The sequence below is a fragment of the Delphinus delphis genome, chromosome 7 (genome assembly GCF_949987515.2).
Source record: "Delphinus delphis chromosome 7, mDelDel1.2, whole genome shotgun sequence".
Classification (NCBI taxonomy): domain Eukaryota; kingdom Metazoa; phylum Chordata; class Mammalia; order Artiodactyla; family Delphinidae; genus Delphinus; species Delphinus delphis.
Genome location: NC_082689.1, coordinates 9,889,697 through 9,909,591, shown reverse-complemented (window position 1 = coordinate 9,909,591; position 19,895 = coordinate 9,889,697). Strand labels below are relative to the sequence as shown.

The window sequence follows — 19,895 nt, the reverse complement described above, 5'->3', positions numbered from 1 at the left end:
TGAAATGGGGATAAAGATCACACCTGGCTCCCAAGAGCGCTGTAATGAATGAGATCAACCCCAAGTAGCAGGAGCCATTTCTTTCAAGTGCGCCCTTGAATCCATAATAGCTTGCACCATGCCTGGCACATTGTAGGTGGCTCGATATTTTTGAATGAATGAATAACTTAGGATTTTAACACTGCCGAGCATTATGCCAATATTGTTTGATCTCTCAGTTTTTAACAGGCAGTTGAGAGCAGTGGTTCTCCAAGTGTGGTCCCCAGAGCATCACCTGGGAACTCACCATAAATGCAAATTCACCAGCATCATCCCAGACCTACAGAATCAGAGACTCTGGGGGTGGGCCCAGCAATTTGAGTTTTAAGAAGCCCTCCAGGTGATTCTGACACAAGGTCCGTGCTACAGTTTGAGAACCACCGATCTGGAAAAGCAGCAGCAAACATTTTCTTTTAACATTAGTATTATTCATTTAAGAGTTACACATCTCACGCAGATAACAAAGGAAAAAGATCAGAGCGTGAAAGTCAAATACTGTGTCACATCAAAAAGCCTTTATTGGCTGCATGTTGACACATGTTTTTTCTTTTCATGAGTGGGAGAGCCCCTAGGTTCAATTACTGTACCTGTCACTGCATAGCTTCCAGATCTACTTTCCTATTCTTTAAGAGCATGTGTTGGTGATTTCTGGCCCCAGCCCCAAGCCAGGGACACTGTGGGTACTCGTTACAAAGTAATTAATGCATAAGCACCATGCATTGCTATTTTTAAATAGTCTCTTTCATTCCATTTCCCTAGAACCCAAATAAGAAGTATTAATTGAGATATTAATATAGGCCAGACTATATATGACACCTGTGTCTCCTAATCTAGTGATTACAATGGGGGAGAGATTTCAAGTAAGATCCTTTCATTAAGTATGTTCTGAGAAATTGAAATCAGAAGGGAGAAGACATTAAATTAATCAAAAACTTACACCATGGGGCAGACAAGGTAAGGAATTGCCTTAAAGATATTTATCGGTTGAATTCTAAGCTTGTGTAATAACCCAGACTATAGAGGAGGTGTTCGTTCATTTTTTCAGAAAGATATTTTGTGGGGTGAACATTCACAAATGGAGAATCTAAAAGATGTTTAGAAACAGTTCCTACCTGCAGGGAGCTTACTCCAGATGAGGAGAGAAGACACATTCACAGGAAACAATTAGACACAGTGGGAGCAAAAGCCAGGAAGTAGTACCGAGTCAGGCACATTCAGTGTCACGTGAGGCTGGATTGCCTGGAGTGGGCGGGGGGGAAGGCTGGGGCTGGGGCAAGCCGTGACAGCCTCAGATCCACGTGCTGAGGAGCTGGGGTCCCCAGCATGGTGCCTTTGAAGGTTTCTGAACAGAGCGCAGCCATGCCGAAGCAGGGTTGTAGCATGGTCCCTTCTTGTTTGCTTTAACTTAGGGGGAGAGCTTAAGACTTTCCCCGCTTCTCCTTGGAAACAGGGGCCTCTGGTCTGGACAGAATGAGGGCCAAAGGGGCAGGCAAAACAGGGCGTAGGAGGATGGGTACAGCCTCTGGGAGAGACAGAGAACTGAAGCTCAGATCCTTCTCATCGGCTTCCTCTTACTTGTGTTTAGAAGCTACAAACCGGTGCCCTTTATGCATCACCTATTCTGAGCCAGGCGTATGTACGTGTGGATGCAGATGTGTGCTTGTGTGTGTAAGTGTGTGTGTGTGCATGTGTATACATACATGTTTGCATGTGTGTGTATATGTTTGCATATGCACATGTACGTGTGTGCATGTTCTCTTCAACCCCTACAAGGGCGATACCATTATTCCATTTTACAGACAAGAAAACTTGGGCTCAGAGAAACTTAATCGGTGAGTGACTCTGCCTGGAGTTAAACCCAGGACCGCAGACCCCAAACCCCACACTCGTTCCTCCTCACATGTCTTTTCTCGCCTCTTCATGAGGCTTGTTGGGAAAGACCGTAAGAGCCAGGCCAGCCTTGAGGCAGGGAACGTGGCAGGGAGCCGCTCAGGCCCAGCTCTCCTGGGTCTTAGGAGAGAAGGAAAGGATGTCCTAAGGGTCCCACGTGATCCAAGTTGGCTTCCCAGAGAGGGAGCCCACAGACGGGACCGAGGCCACATCTCCGGCCACAGGAAGTAGTGGAAGTGCTCCGTGCAGGGCATCTGACTCTTGGCTTCACAAAAACAACAATAGTAAGAGCCACTGACATTCACTGAGCACTCACTGCACACCAGGGACCCTTCTGAGCGCACCGCATGCATCACTTAACCACTGCATTGTGGGGCTGAGGACTCTGTCACCCACCCCGATTTACAGAGAGAAAGCTGAGACCCAGTGACGTTAGTTTCCCCAGAGTCACACAGAGGATGAGTAGTGAGAGGAGGCTTTGCCCTTGGCTCGGCTGGGCTCCAGTCCTGGGCTTCTGGAATACTGCACTGCAGTCGTAAGCAAGGCAGCGTGGATGGTGGTCAGGGTGACCGGCTCACCACAGTCATTCAGGCAGCAGATGACAAGGCTTGAATCAGGGCACTGGCGATGGAAGAGGAAGCAGCGTGCAGGGGCAGATGGGGAATCATCGTAAACAGAGCAAACCTGGAGACGGTCCAGAAATAAACAAGACGGGGGAGTCAACAGGCAGGACTGAGCCTCCAGCCTGAGAGATGAGGGCAGTGACGACACAGCTGATAGAAACAGGAGCCAGTCGAAGACAGCCAGGCTTGAAAGCATGTGTGGGAGGTGGAGGGAGGGGAGTCTGGGGATGAGTCTCAGGAGGGGCTGAGGGTCAGCAGAGCATCACGCTGAGCCCAGTGAAAGTGCTGGGGCTGAGGGGACCCCGGAGGCTGAAAGGAAGGGTCTGGAAGCCATTCACTTAGAGGTGACATCTCAGAATGAGTGATTGCTGGCCCAGGCAGGGAAAGGCAGCTGAAGGGGGTAAGGACTGAGCTCTAGAGATGGAACCGGGCACAGAAGGTGGGAGGAGGGCTGGAGAGGTCCAAGGAGAACGGACGCAGGGCAGTGCTCTGTAAGCCAGGCGAGAAGGGCTGCTAGAGAGACACGAGGACTAAGAAAAAGCCCTGGAAATCAGTGAGAAGCACATCACCGATGACACTGGAGAAGAAGATTCATGATATGAAGAGAAAGAAAGTTTAAATAAATGGGTAGAAAATTACTGATTGGACAAAGAGCCGTGATGAAGAGGAGGAGGAAGCTGAGCAGACAGAGCGGCTGCAAAGGCCTTACAAAATCATTGCTTGTTTGAGGGACCGGTTTTTTTTTTTGATGTGGATCTTTTTTTTTTTTGCGGTATGTGGGCCTTTCACTGTTGTGGCCTCTCCTGTTGCGGAGCACAGGCTCCGGAAGCGCAGGCTCAGCAGCCATGGCTCACGGGTCCAGCCGCTCCGCGGCATGTGGGATCTTCCCGGACCAGGCCATGAACCCATGTCCCCTGCATTGGCAGGTGGACTCTCAACCACTGCGCCACCAGGGAAGCCCGATGTGGACCATTTTAAAGTCTTTATTGAATTGGTTACCATATTGTTTCTGTTTTATGTCTAGGTTTTTTGGCCACGAGATATGTGGGATCCCAGCTCCCCAACCAGGGATAGAACATGAACCCCCTGCATGGGAAGGCAAAGTCCCAACCACTGGGCTGCCAGGGAAGCCCATGAGTGACTGGTTTTAACTGAGACCTCCGGAGGCTGGGAAGGAAATGGGGGACAGGGAGGGGGGGATGGCAGGGAGAGGAAGACCGAAAAGTTTGGAAGCATAAGCTCGTCCTTTGGAGAAGGATGAGCATAAGAGGGTGGGTTCCCAGCAGCGTTATTCACAGCAGCCAAAAGGCAGAAACAACCCACATTCTGTCAGTGGATAAAGGATAAACAAAATGTGGTGTCTCCATGCGATGGAATATTACTTGGGCATCAAAAGGAGTGAAATACCGACACATGCTCGACATGGATGAACCTGAAAACGTGATGCTGAGGCAAAGAAGCCAGTCACAAAGGGCCACATATCATATTTTTTGACTTATATGAAATGTCCAGCATAGGCAAATCTATAGAGACAGAAAGTAGATCAGTGGTTACCTAGGCTGCAGTGTGTGTGTGTGTGTGTGTGTGTGTGTGTGTGTGTGTGTGTGTGTGTGTGTGTGTGTGTGTGTGTGTGGCAGGTTCAGAGTGCCAGCTAAAGGGGAAAGGGCTGCTGTTAGGGTGATGAACATGTTCTAAAATTGACTGTGGTGACAGTTAACACAACTCTGTGAATATATTTTAAAGACCATTGACTTGCCTGTTTCGATGGTATGTGGATTATATCTCAATAAAACTGCTATTTTAAAAAAAGCTTTGGCATCATCCACAACTACCCACTGCCACTCACACCTCACATTCAGTCCACCAGAAGTGTCATCAGCAATCCCTTCAAATACACCCTGAATCCCAAACTCCCCACTTCCAGTACCATGGTGATCCAGCCAGCACTCTCTCTCTTTGCCAGAGAGTAAATGGCCTCCTGACTGGTTTCCCAATTTTCCTTCCCTATGTGTATTCTCCTTCAAGAGGAAAATCAGAGGGCCCACCCCAGTTCACACCCTCCAATGGCTTCCTGTCACTCTCGGGATAAAATCCCTGTCCTGCCCGCATGGTCTGGTCCCAGCCAAGCGTCATCACTGGTTCTCTTAGGCTCTGTGCCCTTCACACACTCCTGGCATGTTCCTGCCTCAGGACCTCTGCACGTGCTATTCCCTCTGCCATTCACACTGTTCACAAGCTCATTTTATTCATTTTGGTCAGGTCTCTACACAAGCATTTCCCCTTCAAATAGGCCTCACGTAATCCCCCTGTCTACAATCATACTCCCAGTTCTTTATCTCTTTCCTGTATTTTATTTCTCTTCCTAGCATCTATCACCATGATGCGTTCCCTTGACCACACACACACACACACACACACACACACACACACACCAAAGAACACACACGTGCATACTGTTGACTCATCCCCTCACTAACACACCACCTCTATGAACACAGGGTCTTTGCTATTTCACAGCGGGGTTCTTAGCACTTAGAAAATACCCAGCACGTAGTGGACACTTGACAAATGACTGTTGAATGCATCAGTGATCCTCACAACAAGCCCTTATTTTAAAGATGAGGAAACCCGAGAGAGGTGCGGAGGGCGATTCAAGGTCGCACAGTTAGTAAGTAGAAGAGACTGGATCCAAGGCTGGCCACACTACAGTTCTGTTTTGACACCTGGACTCAACTGGCACTCTCTCTGCGTCACGGTCCATGCAGTCATAGCCCGCCAGAGATGCCCATACCTCCCGCTCTACTCATAACTAGTGGAAAATTCACAGACCATGAGAATGTTGCAGTAAACACACTTTGACCCAAAGATGGACACAGCGTGAAGAAGCCTGACTTTCCGCGTGAGCTTATAGACCTTGGTCACATCCTCCACCCTCATGCAGTCATCATTACCGCCCCCGCCACTGCACGTACAGAGGCAGTTCCGAGGTTCCTTCCATTCTGAAACTGAACTAACCCATTTCTTCAAACCTGCACTCATCTGCCACTGGACTCACCCTTCGAGCTGAGCGAGACTGGGTGTAGGGACTCTGCAAATTCTACTCGGGATTCACCTCCAGGAGGAGCTGACCCATTTCTAACTCATGCTCAAAGGCACCTTGATGCTAATTTGAGCCACACCCAGTGTTTAAAAGAGTAAAGCTGGGATGGGAACACAGGCTGCACTCCCCTCACCTCGGAAATGATGAGTTTTAAAAACAGGCTGAAATCAACAATTAGCTGGAACAATGAAGTGCTCTGAAGCTGAGAAGCGCTTCGTGTGATACATAATATTTTGGCAGTGGTGGTTCTGAACATGCATCACAGCTATTCTTTTCAGAAAAAGTAATAGCTCCTTGGAGGAAAAATTACACTCTTGAAATTAGAAGGCTTTTATAAAATAAATCCTGATTAAAGAAGTTAAATTCCACGTTTACTGTGAGCAAAGCACAAGGCGTGGCACTGACAGGGGATGGAGAAATAAAGAGTCATGTAACACAGCAGTGCCGCCCTCAGGCCAGCCCCAATCTGATGTGGAAAGGAAAAAAAATGCGTGTGCTACAGGGAGAAGCCTGGGGAGAGAAGGCAGAGAGGGGAGTTAAGGGAATCCAGTCCTCGATATACATCTGGATGCCTCGGATGGAATTTCATCTTATTCTATTCATTCATTTATTCAACGAATCTTTATTGAGCACCTACTAGGTGCCATGGCTAAGTACTGGAGACATGTGTCAACAGAATTGGAGCTTGTTTTCTCATTTAATACTCATAACCAGCCGTGATGAGGGCTGTTGCCAAGTCCCTGCAGAGTCAAAGAAGCAGGCCCAGAGAGGTTGTGCAACTTGCCTAAGGAGCCCAGCTAGAAAACGGTAAGGATGGAAGCAGGTTGAGACTGATGGCTCCAGAGGCTGTGGTCAGGTGGGACGGGTAGTGGTCTAGACGGGACCAGGTCTTCTGACTCTGGCACCTGGGGTCGTGTAACCTCAGGCAGCAAGCAGGGTCTCCAGGAAGTTCATTCTGAACCGGACAGTATGATAGTGGGGTGATGGGAAACAGCCCACATTTAAGTTCTCACTGTGTGAGATTTATCCTTGTGATCAGGGCATTCTGACTCCAGAGCCTGTGCTATTAAATTGTGTTATAATTTTTAAAAATAATATAAAAGAGACCTTCCTAATTCTGTTCTGCACACTAACTGTGCCACTAACGTCATCTTTAGAGCAGTCTGTATTTGCCACTCACTGATTCTCACATCCTGCCCATCCGTATCCGGTCACCTGGTCACTGCCAACCAGCGTCGCTTGGGAAGCTTCTAGGCCACGTGAAAACCGAGCGGCTATGACTATCTCCATATATGGTGTTGCCCTTCAGTGTGTCTGGTAACTCCCAGCCACCTTCCCTTGCTTCTGTCCCCGTATGAAGTCTTTTAGGGAGACCTCAAAGCTTTTGAGGCACCCTTATCACATCAGTGTAAACAGGAGGCCACCAATGGTTTGGACAAACCTGTTGCCAAAGTCAATAACCTCCTCTTAGATTCATCCGCGGTATTTGGTGCTACTGACCTCCCCCTTCTTTTTGAAAGTATTGCCAAAAATTCCAAGAAAACTATCAATCACCCTTGATAAAAATTTCCTCCCAAAACAGAAATTGGATTGACCATAATCTATAATTCATCTTATATTGTGCAACACATGTAGATGACACATCAGTGTTTTACTATTTAAAAAAAAAAGTCACCTCCTGCTTCCAAGAAATTGTAGTAAAAATCAAAACGGAAACTACAGCAGAGAGTTTATTACTTAATTCACTCAACATCCAACACACCATATTCATACATTTCTGGATTACCGATGACTCAACAATCCTCTTTGTAGTGGCATTTGATGTAGAAATTAAAGCAAAACATCAACATATTAGCAAATCTGGAGCAGAGGCTTCTTTGCTGAAAATAATAGTTTTCCTTTCCAAGAAACGTTCTCTTCTTGAGAGAAATGAGTGTTGCATCAAGACAACGTCTCTGAAGACTTGTGGAAGTTTTGTTCTCTGGTGACAAGAACCTGGCTTGAATTCATTCATTCATCAAACAAGATCATGTCTCATGATCAGACTTGCAAACATGAAAGCACAGTGATAAATTTTCAACAGGAAGCACACTTCCCACTGCTAGAGAGTTCTTAGGCACATATCTGGAGCTTCAGAGGTCAATTAATTGATGTTAATTAACCTGGAAACAGTTCTTCCCACAAAGGAAATGTAGCTTTCCTATGGAAACATAAGCTTTTCAAGGACGTTCAGAACTCAACTAAATAGAAAACGCCTCTTTTCAAGCATCCAGTCCCCGCTTTGGGGCAAAATGGCCTAGTATTTCTCCACTTAAGGAGAGTCCCGTTTGATATGAGAAAGTTGAAAGCATGACATGGTTTTGAATCACATGTTTGTACAAGGAGAGTCCTCAGCTCGCAGTGCGGCTACACACACAGGAAAAGAGTGTAATAAAATGACCAAGAACATGGGCTTGGGAGCCCAGCGCAGGACCTGGGTTCAAACCTCAGCCCCAACAGTTGTGGGCAAGTGCACCTGGCACGGCAGAGACCATGAGAATGTTCGCCACACCGACTCCTCTTCCCAGGCAAAACCTCTAGGGACCAAGGGACCAAATTCTGGCAAATGGCATGTGGCGGAAGTGACATAACGACACGTCCAGGCACTCGTCTCAGAGCATCACACAAGACCCTCCAGATCCCTGAGTTACCACCTGGAGGCCAAGTGCCTTCATCCAACTACGACACAGCAGAAACTTAACCTCTGCTTGGAAGCCACTGAGATTTGGGGATTGGTGTGTGACTACAGTCGAGCGTCCCTCTAATATTCTTGGCCAAGTTACAAAATCCCCTGTGCCTCAGATTTCTCATCTACGAAAATGGTATAATTAAGAGTGTTTAACTAGGAGATTGTTCTAAAGCGCAGCCTTGGAAGGCACTTAGCACAGCCCTGGCACGTGGTTACACTGAATAGACACTAGCCATTAGCGTGTGCACACGTCTGTGTGTTTGTGTGCATGTGTGTGTGTACTACAGTAAAAAGCAGGTGGAGAGGGACTTCCCTGACAGTCCAGTGGTTTAGGACCCCGGGCTTCCACTGCAGGGGGTGCGGGTTCGATCCCTGGTCTTGGAACTAAGATCCCACATGCTGTGGAGTGCAGCCAAAGAAAAAAAATGTTAAGACGAAAAAAAAAGCAGATGGAGAGATAGAGCTAGATGCTCTATAAAAGGGCTGTTCCCACAGGACGTGGGAACTGATAAAGTAGAAACCGGCCTAAGAGAACTGCAGGAACAAGTCAGGAGGTAGCTGAGCAAAGAGACAGTTAGGTGCCAGATTTCCTAGATCTCTTCTACCTCTGCTTGGGATGTCCTAGAGCATGAGGAAAAATGGAGGCTATGGGGGAAGGAATCCCACAGCCCCAGTTCCAGGAAAGGCCAGTGAAGTTGCTACTGGAAGTCAGAGAGACCCTGATAGAAACAGGATGTCTGAGAGACCCCAGCCGATGTGAGGTCACCTTTGGATAAAGTAGAAGGTGAGAGAGATGAAGACAGAGCTACAGATTCAAGGAGAGCAGAAAAGATTTTAAATAGCTGCTGTGATTCTCTAGCTGCTTTACGTTTCTATTAAACAAGAAAGAATTTCTTTTATGTGCTAGGGTTTTCTCACAGATGCACAACTGTATGCAAACTCTATGCCATTCAAGAACCAGAAAACAGCATGATGTAAATGTCAGCGGAGATTATGTAAAGCTGTTTAAACTGTGACCAGTATACAAAGATATGTATCTCTAAAATGAAACTGTATGTTATTTCATGAAAACTGGATAGATTTAAACCTGTAATATTCAGGAAATTGAAGAACAACTGTTAGAAAGTCGTTTATTAAAACAATAGCAACTTACAAATGTGGTGTTATAGTTTTGTTATTTTGATAGAAGAAATAAAAGATGATCACTTTGTAAATCAAGATCTGTTTGCCGTATCTCAGCTTCCAGCACCATTCTAATGAACTTACTGGAAATCACCAAACTGTTCCTGAGTCTAATTATCAAAATCCAATTCTTAGAGTGCAACTCTCTGTTCCTGAAGCTAACTGAAAGCCAAAGTACTATTTTTATTGTTACTGTTGTTATTAGAAGAACCAAGGAGAATGCTGTATGTCTATATGTGCCACCTGGAGACACCCAGAAAAAGCCATGAGGTGCTATCCACGTGGAGGATATTAAATCATCTTAGATGACAGAGGTGAAATTCTTCTCCCCACTAATAAGCAAAAAATAATTTACAGTGCTTCTGGAAATTTCAAATCAACGGTTAAACACTGACAGTGCAGAAATGCCTAAAATGAGAGTAAGCACAGTTAAAAATGTATAAAGTATCCAGTCATTCCAAATTCTAGCAGCTGCTTTCTAGGGAAGGGGGCACAGTGTAAAGGTTTCATATACTACGTACTTAAAGAAATGGAGTATCTCTGAAGAAGAAAAATAAAGTTAGAGTAAAAGATAAAATATCCCAATTTCAAACCATAGATACAAAAATCAAATTCATATTAATTAAATACTTTGCTGAAAATCAAAAATTTCAAATGCCTGGTAGAAAATATACTTGAATATCTTTTAGATCTTTAGGAAGGAAAGTATTTTCTTAAAGAGGACATAAAAGGGGGCTTCCCTGGTGGCGCAGTGGTTGAGAGTCCGCCTGCCGATGCAGGGGACACGGGTTCGTGCCCCGGTCCGGGAGGATCCCACATGCCGCGGAGCGGCTGGGCCCGTGAGCCATGGCCGCTGAGCCTGCGCGTGCGGAGCCTGTGCTCCGCGACGGGAGAGGCCACAACAGTGAGAGGCCCACGTACCGCAAAAGAAACAGAAGAAACAAACAAACAAAAAAAAAACATGTAAATACTAAGATCATATAAAGAGGAAAACAAAGGACGGATCTACTCAAGATTCAGGGTGACTGTTGGCTCTAGATGGGGAAGGGACACCGAGGGATGGGCTGATGAGGAGACTATACGGTTAGTCATCAGGTTGAACTTCCGGTTTTGGTGGTGTCTCCACCAGTGATTACTGTGTATTAAAATAGCTAAGTGAATATAGAAAAGCACGCTATGGACAAGATGAGAGAGTATCATGAACCAAGCCTCATGGTCATTCCAATTCTATGCACCTGAGTTCCTTTAAAACTAGAGAAATCTCCTCTGAGAACAGACCTGAATAAAATATCAAACAAATCATTTCAGTCCTAACAGTGACGAGCTCCACTACCAGCCCTGATTGAGGCTATTTATAGAAGGATCTTTATTCGTCCTAGCATCACTTATAAGAGAGAAATAAAACTGAAACTCTCTTAAAGACCCATCCATAGAGGAGTGGTTTAAAACATCAGGCCACGTTCATACTCGTTCATTAATCCATCTCATCAGCACATTGAGCGTCCCGGGTTCATCAGACACGGTGCGACACAATGGTGAACGGAACTGACTCAGGTCCTGCTCTCACAGGGTTGACTCTGGGGGGGAAGACAGGCAGGAATCAAAGAATCACACGTGTACACATCCACTGCAAACAGATGAGGGCTGAGAAGGAAAGGAACGCCCAGCTATGAAAGAGGAAAAGGGAAGGAGACCTAGACTGAAGCATTCAGCTGAGACGTCCCAAGGAAAGGGGGCATTTAACAAGGTCCAAAATAGAAACCAGGCGAAAGGGAGGCAGCAGAGAGAGCTGTCCGGGCACAGAGACGGGAAGGTGGTCCTGCAGCAGTTCATGCAGGCAGGGAGATGAAAGGCCAAGGTAGCTGGTCCCAGACCAAGGTGAGCAGTGGGGTGAGATGGGGCTGGAAAGGCGAGTGAGCGACAGATCACGGAGGAGAAAGAGGATGAGGATTCTGGTCTTTATCTCAAGAGCGATGGGAAGAAGGGGATTAAATGGGAAAGCAACTACATCAGATCGGCACTGGAAAATAATCACCGAGGAGAATGGACAGTCTGGGGGCATTGACATAACGAAAGCCAGGGCTCACTTTGGCGTGATCACTCTGGTTCCAGGGCACAGCACAGTCAAGAGGAGACAGAGAAAGAGTGAGAGGTTATCTCAGTTACACAGACAAGGGGCAAAGGCAGCTAGCCTGGGAGCAGTGGCAGTGGGGCTGCAGAGAAGGGGGGGGATTTGCAAAGTCTTTTGGTGGTAAGATGGAGAACACTTGGAGGCAGAAAGGACAGAGGGTGGGGGTCACTTAGGGTGACCTGTAGATGTCTGGCTTGTAGAAATAGATGGAACACCAGAAGCTGAGCTGTGTGGAGCTGGGGATGTGATGAACTCAGTTTTGGAATGACTGGGCTTAAGGTGGCCTGAACATCTGAATGGAGATGGCAAGTAGGCAGTAGTCTCACCTGGAGATACAAATTTAGGAGATGTGCTACGAAATCGTTAAAATGAATAAGGTAGCCCCATATGTACTGACACGGAAAGATATGTATGATCTACTGGTAAATATACACTGAAAAAAGTAAGTTGTAGAGCCATGTGTATACTATAATCACTTTTTTTAAATATATAGAAAAATACTTAATCATCTGATCTGCAAGGGAAATACACACACACACGCATACACACACTGGTCTGGAAAAACTATATCAAACTATTAACCTACCCTTATTATAGAGTTTGGGCTGGGACAGATGGGTGAAGGACTTTCACTTTTTTGTTTATGAATTTCTGCATGGATGGGCCTTGCTTCTTACAATGAGCACTTAATCACCCCAACTCCCACTTCACTCCATCCCCAGCTCCTACATCACCCTGAATCCCTGCCCAGTGGCAGATGTTGGCAACAGGCTGAGATGGAAAAAGAAAGATGATGCCAGTTTTCCATGATATTGATAATAAAAAAGGAGTAATTTGGTGTTTGCTTTTAAGCTGCATCAAAACAGCTGTATCAAAATGTTCCCCAATAAAACGCCACTCCTGCTCCTTGAGGGTTTATAACCGAGTTGGCTGAGCAGTAAGTCAGTAAGATGACTGCCAGAGAAGAGAAGTCTGTTGTCCTCTGCCCTCTCCTAAGAGGCACTCTTTGTGCTCTGAGGATCTGAAAGTCTCATGTAAGATCAATGAATCCCCCATACTAACCAAGGAATATTAACGACTTGCCCCATTGTGCAGGATGGTGTTCCAAGAACTTGGAATAATGAACACACATGAACACAAGGAAATGAACACAAATGAGAGGATTGGGTGGCATCACCTAACACCCTGCATAGTTTAGCCTAAATTCTTCTTACGTTACTTAGCATAATCACTCAGCACAGCGCCAGCCCACACTCAGTACATATTTGCAGAATTGTCTTTGAAACATCCAGGTCTCTATTTGACCAGGAATATCATTAGTCCAGAATGAAAATGGTGGAATGCTAAGACAGAAGCATATCAACATGAGAAAGCCAGCCAAAGAACATGGTGTTTATCCCCATAGGAACTTCCTTCCTCCATTCCCATCAGCATGGGCTGATGGAGCCAAATGAGACCTTAAAGTCACCTGTCCAACGATGTATGCTTAACCATCCTTAATTAATAAGTGTCTATTCTACAGAGAGACACAGAGCAACTATTAACTATGGAAACCTTACCAGCAAGGCAAACACAGGTAAAGTTGCCCCCATCTTGCTTTTCAATCGCATCAACACAGCTTGCATTGTTCTGGCAGGGTTTCCTCTGGCAGGCGTCAAATTCTTCACAGAAAGTACCCGTGTACTGATCATCACAGTTACACGAAAAAGTTGCCTAAAACACAAACACATGGTGTATGTTACTTGAGTCCCCTAAAATGTGTGCGTTGACTGTGAAACTCAAAGTTCAAACGTACCACGTATTTTTATAATTATACCAACACTAAGTATTTTAATCGTATCACTTATATCATGATCTGATTAAAATCACAGCTTTAAAAAATAGTCTATTTCTTTACAGTTTAATTTCAAACATGTTTTTTATTGATATGCATCGCAATGGTTTTCAACCTTCCTAAACCATAAATGGAAAGAATAATTATTTTCAGCAAAAAATAAAGTTTTGTTGACCTGACATGGAAATGAGAATTATGCCAGAGCAGATATATTGAGCTACAGTCATTAAATTAGACGTCACTCCAGATGAAATCCTTCAGCAGAGACAGTGCCTGCGACAAAAGCATCATGAAATGTGGCACGGGGCCCACCCTTCCAGATCACTGAGAGAATTTACCAAACCACTCGTAAATGAGGCTCAGTGTGCAGCCACGCAGATGACCTGAGTGTAAGGGAAAATAAAAAGGACCGTTCGGTTTGGTTTGTTATACTAGTAAAAGACCATAACTCAGATCCAGAGAACTGCATTTGACTGGAAGCTTCATTTCTGAGGCAGTTGTAAAATCCAAATAAAACTGAGCCTTCCTGCTCTCGTCCTAATGCTGGCCTGAGGGTGGTGATGCATCTAAAAAAACACAGATCCGGCTCCAAAGCCTTGCGTAGATGTGACTGCAATTCTCATGAAGAATGGAGAGGAGGAAGCAAAGGAGACTGGCATAAATAAAACTTACTGCATAAAAAAATAAAAACAAAACAGACCAAAGCACCCTTCCCAGCTCTCCCCAAGCCCCACACATCAGGCAGGTGTTTCAAAGCCCCGCCCACAGCCTCTCCCAGCCCTGCCTACCTCCCTCCCTCTGGAGGCGGTGGGGGACCCAGCCCCCTGCGCTTGATCTTACAGAGACTCTCTGGGCTCCTCCAGGTATTGTTAACTCAGGATCCCACCCTGTACCCACCCGCCCCCACCAAGCACTACATAACATCTTTTCTCGTAAAAAGCAAAAGGGTTGTCTTCTTCTCTTTAATTTTTTTCGTCTCTTAATCAAGTTTTATACTTCTTGTCCATTTCTTGATTAATTTACTCCTGAATATTTAGATTTCTTTGTAGCTATTGCTAATGAGATCCTTTCCTCACCTCTTTCTTGGAATACCCATGATACTTGCTAGCGATTATTACTGACATGTAAAGTGATAACGTTAGGTTATCATCCTGGGCTGTCATCACCCTGGGCTCTCATTACAGGTCAGAGGTTTTAGTTGATTCTCTTGAGTTTTTCGGATAAAACAAGCCCCCCCGCAAAAAACCAAGGGAACATCAATTGCAAATCATGATAATGTCACCTTCCCTTCTCTAGTCCTCACGGTTACACTGGTGGCACATCCAGAATCACTTTGATTTCAAAGGGAGGTTTGTAGAATTGATCACTAAGTAGAATGCTTGGAACAATGATCAAATTTTATCAAATGCCACTTTAGCTTCTATTTTTAAAAATTATCTTTTTTATCTCTAACCTATCAGTATGTGAATTGAATGTTTAAATTCCCTACTATTGACTCCTTACATTCCTGGAAGGAAAACCCACAGAGTCATTAGGTAAAATTGTTTTATGGCTGCATTCTATTTGTAGTTATATTTCTATGGCTTCCATCTAACTTGCCCTAACCCACAGACTCCTTTTCTAAGAAAAGCTGTCCCTTGCATGGTGAGATCATAGTTTACACCATAAGAGGATGCCCCTTGTCACAAGCGACTAAACCAGGAGTGGATGGAACTCTGACCTCAGCAACCAACCAAGAAGCCGGACAGTCAAACATGATATTTAGCTCAACCAAAAGAGCCAGATTTTATGTAGGTGTCTTTCTTTTGTTAGTTGAAGTTGTAGTTGTTGTTAAGGGAATAGGACACATCCTTATAAACTGCACAATCAAGTCCTCTTTGGTTTAAGGACACAATCATCAATTATATCTTAGAAACTAGAACAACTGGAATAAAAGCAATGGCTTTTTCTACTTAAGTTAGAGGTAAATTTTCTGCCTTCTGTTTCTATCATCTCATACCTCCTTGTGGCAAACAAGAAGTTCCCTCTGCATTCTAGCAATAGTTGACTTCTTATCTGTTTTTTTCTTGATGCTGTGAGTTTTTTCCCCTTTTGTGTGTTTGTATAGACTTTGTAGTTGAAAGCTGGGAAAAGCTCGTTAAGGACTATTAGAAAGGCAGCCTTGTAATTAGGAAACTCCTTTTCTGTCTTCTACCTAAACAGATGCTTCTCCAAAGAAGATATACAGATGGCCAACAGGCAAATGAAAAAGATGTTCAACATCGCTAATTATTAGAGAAATGCAAATCAAAGTTACAGTGAGGTATTATATTGCTCTGGTCAGAATGGCCATCATTAAAAAGTCTACAAATAACAAATGCTGGAGAGGATGTGGAGAAAAGGAAACCCTCCTACACTGTTGGTGGGAATGTACATTGGTGCAGCCACTATGGAAAACAGTATGGAGGTTCCTCAAAAAACTAAAAATAGAGTTGCCATAGGATCCAGCAATCCCATTCCTGGGCATATATCTGTAGAAAACTCTAATTTTAAAAGATAATGTACCCAATGTTCAGGGCAGCACTATTTACAACAGCCAAGACATGGGAGCAACTTAAATGTCCATCAACAGATGAATAAAGAAGATGTGGTACATATATACAATGGAAAATTACTCAGCCATAAAAAAGAACAAAATAATGTCATTGCAGCAACATGGATGGACCTAGAGATTGTCATCCTGAGTGAAGTAAGTCAGAGGAAGAAAGACAGCTACCATATGATATCACTTATATGTGAAATCTAAAATACGATACAAGCAAACTTATTTACCAAACAGAAACAGACTCACAGACATAGAAAACAAACTTATGGTCACCAAAGGGAAAAGGGGGTGGGGAAGGGATAAATTAAGAGTTTGAGATTAGCAGATACAAACTACTACATATAAACAAGGGCCTACTGTATAGCACAGGGAAGTAAGTATATTCAATGTCTTATAATAAACCATAATGGAAAAGAATATGAAAAAAAAATTCATATACATATATGTATAACTGAATCACTGCTGTACACCAGAACACAACATTGTAACTCAACTACACTTCAATGAATAAATAAAAATTAAAAAATAGATCTCTCTTCTAAGGAAACTCTTGTCCTTGCTCAAATGGACAACAGTGCACAACGCTGATATTTGCAAGAGGCTGTCCGGAGCCCCTTGTGCATCTGCAGAGCTGTGATCGCCTTTGAACGTAAAAGCTGTGCATACCCAGCAGGCACAATTCCAAACCGGGCCTCAGCGTCATAGTAAATTACTCCATGTGACTATTTCTGGCAGCTGTCCACTAAAAATTACTTGGTTTGTATCCAGTCATTCCATTTTTCAGACGAATTTCTCTGGTCATTTGGGGGATACATTTTGCATCTAATTCATCTGGCAAGTTCCATGGAAAATATGTTACTTGTGAAAATAAATTATTAAACGCCCCAAATCAAATGTCTTTCAGTTAGCACTGATTGAATTTATATATATATATATATATATACTTTCTTTTTAAATTGAAGTGTAGTTGAATGAATTGAAAGATAAAACGAAAGCCGCACATTTTGTTTTAAGAAGGAAGCTTGAAAGAAACCTTAAGAGAATGTTGAAACAATTGCTTTTGACCAAGCAAAGAACTGAATTGATTCTAAAACTTTGACTGATGAATGAGGAAGAAGATTAACAAATGTTTACATACTCTTGACCATAAAATTTTAGTTAAATCTTTGCGTATTATGTGTCACGCTGTCCATAGAGTTAGATTTCTTCCAAAGGCTACTTTCTAAGAATGAAGAGCTTTCCTATAATATGAAAAGGATTTTTAAATAGCTTCAAGACTTTGACTTGTAAGGGGCCATAAATATTTATTAGGAAACTATGTTTTTAGTGTATTTATTGTAAAAACAAAAAAAACCTGTGTTTGATCACTGATGTATAAACTATTCTATCAACCTTGAGTTTAACCCACTGACTATGATAGCAGTAACCTATGCCCAACTGAGTTAACTGGCGTAAGAGACAAAATGGACTTAGTTAAAATTAGTAGCATAGCTAAGTTACAGAGAGGGACTTCCTTGCAAAATTATTATATATTTATAGGTAAAAATATTTTTTCAAGTAAAATGAAAAATGACCCCCAGAGATTAATTTTAAAAACCAATGCAGAATCTGTTTTTCTCAATAGCTTGAAGTCAAATATTCCATTCGTACAGTAATGAAACTTTCTCACACAGCGGTAGGAAGCTTACTTTGAAAAGTTCTAGCTTAAAAAAATTGCAGTCATACCTGCGTTCACTTATTCACCCATATATATTGAGCACTTAGGAAGAGCCAGGCGCTGTTCTGGGGACGCAAAAGTGAACAAGACTCTCTCGTGGAGATTATATTCTAGTGGGAGTGACTGACAAACGAAATGATTAATAATAAATTCGGTGATAAATGCTGTGGGGAAAATTAAGCAGGGAAGGGGAGGAGAAGGGTCCTGTAAGAAACATCCCTTTGAAATCTACTACTGCGTTTACCATGAGGACGTTGGCAAGAGCGTATAGGCCATACATCATTTTCTACCTCATTTATAAATTCCTTCCCAAGAAAATCCACTCATTTAAAAGTGTTACTAGTCATAAGAACTGACGTTTTGTCCTCATGAATGATGGAGATGATGTGACTGCTCATTTTTTTTTTCCTTTTTGATGTGGCTGCCATACAGAGTCTACTAGAAGTTCAGTTTTAACAACACTCTAGGGCTCTGTGACCTATATGACTGTTTCCGCTTTCCAACTAGGATATCGCTTTTTAATTTATATTTTCTCTGACTCTAACTTATTTTCTTGTATTTTTATATTTCAATACTTTACAAAATAAAGAGCCAAATTTCTGAACAAATAAATCTAGATTCCCCCGCATGGCACACAGGTCATTGGCAACCTGGTCCCAGCTTACTTTTTCTGTCTCATCCTCTGCAATTTTCACCTCTCAGTAAAGCCTACTTGTCATGAACAAATCATCCCAGAGACAGAAGGGTTTTTCGTTGTTGTTGTTTTTTGGCTGTGCTGGGTCTTCATTGCTGTGCGCGGGCTTTACTCTAGTTGCGGCGAGTGAGGGCTACTCTTCGTTGCAGTGTGTGAGCTTCTCACTGCGGTGGTTTCTCTCGTTGCAGAGCCCAGGCTCTACGCACGCAGGCTTTAGTAGTTGTGGCACACGGGCTCAGTAGTTGTGGCTTGCAGGCTCTAGAGCACAGGCTCAGTAGTTGTGGCACGCGGGCTTAGTTGCTCCGCAGCATGTGGGATCTTCCCGGACCAGGGATTGAACCCATGTCCCCTGCATTGGCAGGAGGACTCTTAACCACTGAGCCACCAGGGAAGACCAGAGACAGAAGCTTTTTGAGGAGCTTTATTTTTCTCTTTCAGAGTCAGAATTTAGCAATTTTTGTTTACTTTCTCCCTTAAACAAAGTATACAGAAAATATACATCTCTTTTTGGTGTCCCAGTGACATCAGTGAACATAAAAAACTCAGCCAACTAGACACTGAAGCTCATTGTTTATAGAGCTTGCTCACATTGAATTATCTCTTTAATCTTCACCACATCTGTCAGGTGGGTATTCCCAGATCCATTTTAGGAGTTGAGAACAGACTCAACAGAGAGGTCAGATAAAGTGTTTAAGGTGTCCCAGTTGGCAAGTGTAAGGTCAAGGCTTAAAACAATATCATCCAATTCCAAGTCCTTTTCCACTCACAGCTGCATATCATCCTATCATCACCGTGATGATCTATGGGTACCATAGACCCATGTGGGGACGTCCTTCACCCTTACTCTAAAATGACCCCCAATGATAGTAGTATTTTATTTCCAGCTCCAGGTATCTGTAGTTTTTCCACCTCCTCCCTTGCTGTCTGGCTGTCTTCCCTACCAGCCTCTTGACTGTTCTTTGGGTTCACTGATCCTAATTTCCTTCAGCCTTAAGAAAAATACCAACTCTATTCAAATAATGTGTCAAAATAGAGTAAAAACCTCCTTCCTGGGGGTTGAATGCATCTCTTGTACATAAAGTACCTAATCACTCATGGACGGACTTGGAAACTTTGGGCGATTCTTCACCAGAATTGGAGGTCCTTGATGTCTGCATACATAATAGACATTTGAGTGTTCACTGAATAAAGCTGACTTTACAGTCTGCTCCTTAAAGGTAGACCTGCATGAGAGTTCTGTGCAGGGTAAGGGTCCTCGTCTCCTACTTCCCTGTCTACCTCTGATGATCTTGTGATTTATCAGAATCAGAGCCACTTATACATTCTTCATCCACATCTTCATGCTAAAGGGGATGCTGGAACAAGGATTAGGA

The 19,895-nt window shown here is 43.8% G+C and overlaps 1 protein-coding gene across 1 annotated transcript in view; it reads right to left on the bottom strand.

Moving 5' to 3' along the window:
* Positions 1–19,895, bottom strand: part of DNER (delta/notch like EGF repeat containing) — a 324,909-nt gene that overhangs the window by 111,279 nt on the left and 193,735 nt on the right. Inside the window, exon 6 of the mRNA XM_060015492.1 lies at positions 13,253–13,406. Coding sequence (XP_059871475.1) covers positions 13,253–13,406 — 154 coding nt within the window. The remainder of the gene's footprint in view (positions 1–13,252; positions 13,407–19,895) is intronic.